The following is a 6,275-nucleotide window of genomic DNA, read 5'->3' on the forward strand; positions in this document are numbered from 1 at the left end:
CCTTATGGATCGGTATGCCATGTTGCCAGTTAATTTTAAAGTATAAAATCAGCTCGGGCCAGGCTAATTCCAGGTTTTCCTTAAAGTAGAAGACTAGTACTCTTCAGATCATGTGTATTTGTTCTGGCCCAAGATTACAAAGTCCTTCAAAATCACACTGGAACATCAGCTTTACATAAAAAAAATTGTGCTTTATGGATCGGTATTCCATGTTGCCAGTTCATTTTAAAGTATAAAATCAGCTTGGGCCAGGCTAATTCCAGGCTTTCCTTAAAGTAGAAGACTAGTACTCTTTAGATCATGTGTATTTGGTCTGGCCCAAGATTAAAAAGTCCTTCAAAATCACACTAGAACATCAGCTTTATATTCAATTTCTTTGTGCATTATGGATCGGTAGGCCATGTTGCCAGTTCATTTTAAAGTATAAAATCAGCTCGGGCCAGGCTAATTCCAGGTTTTCCTCAAAGTGGGAGAGTAGTTCTCTTCATCTGATGTGTATGTGTTCTGGCCCAAGATGAAAAAGTCTTTCAAAGTTTGCCAGTTCATTTTAAAGTATAAAATCAGCTCGGGCCAGGCTAATTCCAGGTTTTTCTTAAAGTAGAAGACTAGTACTCTTCAGATCATGTGTATTTGTTCTGGCCCAACATGAAAAAGTTCTTCAAAATCACACTTGAACATCTGCCTCATATTTTTTGAGCGCAATGGCTTTTAAAATATAATTTTATTAAATATATATTTAATTATTTATTGTAATATATAATTATAAATTCAGTAATTAAAATAAATATTTTACAATATACAAAATCATATTTAATAATATATTGTATATTTACATTGTTAATAAACAGATGTACTGCTTTTCTTCATTCTATCTCCTTCAGTGTTGATCTGTGGGGTGTTTAATATGAACAGCGGGTGTTTGTGAACGCTCCCTTTAGTTCACGGTGGTTCAGTGAAGCGGCAGCTGCGAATATCAAACCAACTTCAGCCGGGGAATACGAGGCTGCGAATATCGAGCCAAACGAATCTGGAGCTGCGAATATCAAACCAACTTCAGCCTCGTGGGAGAAGTCCGGTCGTGATGGAGTTGAGCAGTATATCTGCAGCTCGCCCCAAACGAGGCAAAAAGACCAATAAATCTGCAGAAACCAACAAAGAAGGGGAGCATGGCACAGGTAAGATATGTAACGTTAGCTTTTATTAAAACTAATGTTAGGAAATGTAGCTTACTAGCTACATTACATCCTGTGATTTCCGAGGAAACTTGGCTTACACTAGCTTACCTAGCTAACCTAACCTTTGCTAGCTGGTTGGATCACTGTTCATTATGAATAATATGTGTTTACCATCCTCAGTCAAATTTTAGCAGGCCACCATTAGCTGAGAATTTATAAGGATGATGTTAGCACACTAGTTAGTTGTTATAATTAAAGTATGAGTTATGGTGTAACACAAGTACTGCAAAAAATGACTGATAGACCAGCCCATCAGTCCAAGGACCAGGGATGGCGATACCTGTTAGACATTGTTTTAGGCAACTTTTTTCCTGCTGTGCGACAGTTGAACTACAATTAGCTAATGTTATGTGCCAATCTTGTTACTTATCTTTGACTTGTAGGTCATTTTTAAACAGTTTATAATATTTGAACTTATGTAGAGAATCCACCAACATAATTTATTAACTTAGTGGTTAACAAGTCCACAGTCCACTATTAGAATTTATTTATTTTTTTGCAGTTACCCAGTTAGCCCCAACAGCTGTGATGTCCTTGAAAAAACACCAGATTCTACTGGCTGAAGCAAAGAAGAATGAGGAGGCTATGTCTAAAACAATTGCTGACCTGAAAGAAGAAAGGGACGGTCTTCTAAAACAGTTAGACGAATGTGAGTATTTTGGTAATTAATATAAAATATTTACTTAGCACCAGAATGGCTGTACAAAAACATAAACCCCGGCCCTCTAACTTGCCACCACTTAAAATCCTACATTTTAAAAATGTCTCACTCAAGTTTGATTTGTTTGATATTAGACCAGAAGAAAGGTCTGAAAGGTGGCACCGCAGAGGACGATTCGTCTGATCTATGTGAGGACCAAGAGTCATCAGAGTTTTCTGAATCTTCTTCATCTTCCTCTTCTACGTCAATGTCAAGTTCCTCTGAAGAGCAGAGAAAGAAGAGAAAGAAACACAAGCACAGCCACCAGAAGAAGCTCAAAAGAAAGAAGAACAAAAAAGGAAAAGAAGAAAAGATGCAGCAGTATAGAAAGAGAGGTACCTAAAACCACAGACAAATCCATATATATATATACATATACAGGGCCAGCTTAAAAAAATAGAATATCTTTGAAAAGTTACTTTATTTCAGTAACTCTGTTAAAAATGTGAAACTCATATAATATATATATATATATATATATATATATATATATATATATATATATATGTATTAAACTCAGAGTGATCTATTTTAATTGTTTATTTCTTTTTTTGTTGATGATTTTGGCTTACAGCCAATGAAAACCCAAAAATCAGTGTCTCAGTAAATTAGAATATTATATAAGACCGACTGATACTGTTGGCAGTGTGGGTAGTTTGCTAAGTCCTGCTGGAAAATGAAATCCACATCTCCATAAAAGTTGTTTTCAGCAGAGGGAAGCTGTAAGATATGAAGTGCTGTAAGATTTTGAGGGAAAACAAAACTGCACTGACTTTAGACTTGATAATAAAACACAGTGGATCAACACCAGCAGATGACAGACATGTCTCTCCAGACCATCACTGATCATCAGTAAATTTTACATTTCATTTGGAAATTAAGGGAGCAGAGTCTGGAGGAAGAGTGGAGAGACACACAGTCCAAACTGCTCGAGGTCAGTGATGGGTTGGGGAGACAAGACATCTGCTGATGTTGATCCACTGTGTTTTATCAAGTCCAAAGTGCAGTGTTTTCCCACAAAATCTTACAGCACTTCATGCTTCCCTCTACTAACAACTTTTATGGAGATGTGAATTTCATTTTCCAGCAGGACTTAGCAAACTACCCACACTGCCAACAGTATCAGTCGGTCTTATATAATATTCTAATTTACTGAGACACTGATTTTTGGGTTTTCATTGGCTGTAAGCCAAAATCATCAACAAAAAAAGAAATAAACGATTAAAATAGATCACTCTGAGTTTAATATATATATATATATATATATATATATATATATATATATATATATATATATTATATGAGTTTCACATTTTTAACTGAGTTACTGAAATAAAGTAACTTTTCAAAGATATTCTCATTTTTTGAGCTGGCCCTGTATATATATACACGTGCATATATGTACCTTGGACTGTTTAGTCTGCAGTTGATATACCGAAGTAAATTTGTGAATGTCTCTGCTCATTACCAGAGACTGTGAGGTGAACATTTAAGCAATGGTTGAGCAACACTGTATCAGTTAGCCAAATTAAACCTATAAAGATTAGATTTTAAATATTTTACTTTCTCTGTCTGAAGCCTAATGAATCATAAGTTTTGAGGCACGAGTTGGCAGTCACTAAATCAAGTCCATATGAAATAAAATAAAGTAACAAGGGCATTTTATAGGAATTGTTTAGTTTGTTTGTACTTTTCTTATTTGTGTGTGTGTTTTTATCTTTGTGTTTGTCTCTGTAGCTGGAAATCCTCAGCAGACTGTTAGAAGATACAAGAAGATTTTGCATCAGTACAGAAGGGGGAAAAATCTCCGTGATGCATACAGGGCTGTTGGAGTAGACAGAAACACTGTAGTGGCCAATGCTCCCATTGCAGAGCTAGCTATAGTGGCACCCCAAGAGTACAGTAAGGTGTTGGAGGGTTACTCAAGGCAGGAGAAACTGCAGGTGTTTGCAAAAAAGTGTGCAGATGTCTTAAATAATGATGTACAGCTGTTAAACAATGTGGAAATGTACAAAAAGAAAAACAAGCTTCTGCCTTTAATGAAAAGAAAGTAAGTTTTTTTTGTAATGTTTCGCAAGCTTGCCTATTGTTTTGGACTGTAAATAAAACTACAATGGACATCCAACAGATGACAGTGTTATTGGCTGTGAAGACAATGTTTTATAAATGTTGAACAATTCATTTATAAATGATTTAACAAAAGAAATATAGTTTATAAATGATTTACAAGCATTTTCAGATATTTATATACAGAGAATAGTTTACACTTTAGATTAGGTGCTGCAAAATGTTTTATAAATGTTGAACAATTCATTTATAAATGATTTAACAAAAGAAGTATAGTTTATAAATGATTTTTAGATATGTATTAATCACCTTCTTATAAACTTAATCCTTCTGGGTGATGGGGGGTACTGAAGTCTATGCCAGTGTTTATAGGGCAAAAGACATGTAAGCCCTTGGACAGACCACCAGTCCATCACAGACAAGCAGAATAAAGCATTCTCTCTCTCTCTCTCTCTCTCTCTCTCTCTCTCTCTCTCTCTCTCTCTCTCTCTCACACACACACACACACACACACACCTAGGGAGAAATTCAGCATCACCTGACAGTAGGTAGGTAGACTGTGAGAGAAAAAGATCACCCAGACGAATACACTGGTTTACTGGTCATTTAAATGCTTCAATCTTGAGTGTGTTTGATTCCTGCTCAGTGGAAGTTCGTTTAGCCACATAAGCTGCAGTTGAAGTTTTTGGGTCAACAATGCTGTGCATGAAGTCCATCAGGTAGGAAGGAGCTAGGAGCTTGCTTTGAATGCGAACATCATATACCTGTCTAAATCTGTCTTAAAATAATCATTAAAATAATATGTAAAAATAATTAGCTACAACAGAACCCAGAGCACACACAAGGCTACTAAATTACTGTTTAATACTTGATTAGTTCATGATAAATAAATTATAAAATCAAAGTTTATAGATGTTTTATTCATTAAGTATGTTTGGCTAAAAAGGCCTTAACATTACATTCCTTTGTAAATATTCTATTTACATATGAATTATGATTATTATAAGTATGTAACTGATATATAAAAACTGAATTCCTGACCTATTCATCATTTGTTAATCATTTGTTAAGAATGAAATAATAACTTGTATGTGTCTTGTGAATCATTACTAATATATTTATGCATGATTTATAGATATGAGTACATGATTAATTCATGTTTAGTTAATTAGGAATTAAAAACTTATAAATGATTTATAGCTGAACGTTATTATAAAGTGTTACCTGTTAATATACTGTGCAAGTGCATACTAACTGTGGCATGTGATACCTCTAACTGCATAGATCCACTGGGAAGTCAAATGAAGTACAAATTCTTATGTATTCAAGGTATATGTTTTAAGTGATATTACTGTATCGTTTTGGAGTAATGGCATACCAAATAAAAAAACAAATGTCTATTTGGTTTCCATAAAACAGATTTTGCAGTCCTATAAAACCGAATAGACTTTTTAAAAATTTGGTACCCATTTACTCCAAAATGATACAGTAATATCATTTGATACTTATATTATTGAAAACATGGAATGTATTCTTCAAGGATTACATGGTGTTATTGGATAACAGTTTGGGTATTTAACCAATGTTATTGGCTATAAAACCAATTTGCTCTTTTTTAGGACTTCGAAGTTTGGTATCCTCTTACTCCAAAAATGATACAGTAATATCCCTTAAAACATATCTTGAATACACAAGAATGATCTTTATGAATTTAGTGGTGTGATATGATAACCCTTTGATTTGCTTATTTTATAGGACTCCAAGCATTTTCAAGATTGTACACTTTTCTACAGATAGATAACTGTCTTTGTAATTACCCATTCATTTGTATAGTGGAAAAATATGTTGCTGCATCGAAACCCTATAGTCAATTTTAAATAAACAGTGACACTCCTGCACCTTTTCAGGAAATGTACTACTTCTCCCAAAAATTCCTAAAACATCACCCTCAACAATACAATAGCTGTACATTCACTGCACATTTTACAAAACAATGACTAAAATGGATCAGTTCCAGCAACCATGAAAGAGTTTTACACTTTCACAGTGGTGCGCAGTATATGCTACCTACGACGGCATTATAGCAGTGAAGAAAAAATCCAAGGGAGCAGGGCTGGGTTCTTAACACTAAAACAATTCTTAGATGGTTCAGCAAGCTTCACACATGTCTCTGTCTCTCTCCATGTTAAGATGCTCTTAATCCTAAGGTGCTATTGGTGACATAACGAGGAGACAGAGTGGTTTACATCTACAGTGGCTTGCAAAAGTATTCA

General features: G+C 34.6%; 1 protein-coding gene across 1 annotated transcript; it reads left to right on the forward strand.

Annotated features, from left to right (window-relative positions):
• Positions 1-1,068: 1,068 nt before the first annotated feature.
• Positions 1,069-4,063, forward strand: LOC125786931 (coiled-coil domain-containing protein 106-like). The gene is made up of 4 exons (XM_049470602.1): positions 1,069-1,175; positions 1,738-1,884; positions 2,031-2,270; positions 3,673-4,063. The coding sequence occupies exons 1-4, from the start codon at positions 1,082-1,084 to the stop codon at positions 3,987-3,989; spliced, it is 798 nt and encodes a 265-aa protein (XP_049326559.1). The 5' UTR covers positions 1,069-1,081; the 3' UTR covers positions 3,990-4,063.
• The last annotated feature ends 2,212 nt before the right edge of the window (positions 4,064-6,275 follow it).

The sequence above is a fragment of the Astyanax mexicanus genome, chromosome 22 (genome assembly GCF_023375975.1).
Source record: "Astyanax mexicanus isolate ESR-SI-001 chromosome 22, AstMex3_surface, whole genome shotgun sequence".
NCBI lineage: Eukaryota > Metazoa > Chordata > Actinopteri > Characiformes > Acestrorhamphidae > Astyanax > Astyanax mexicanus.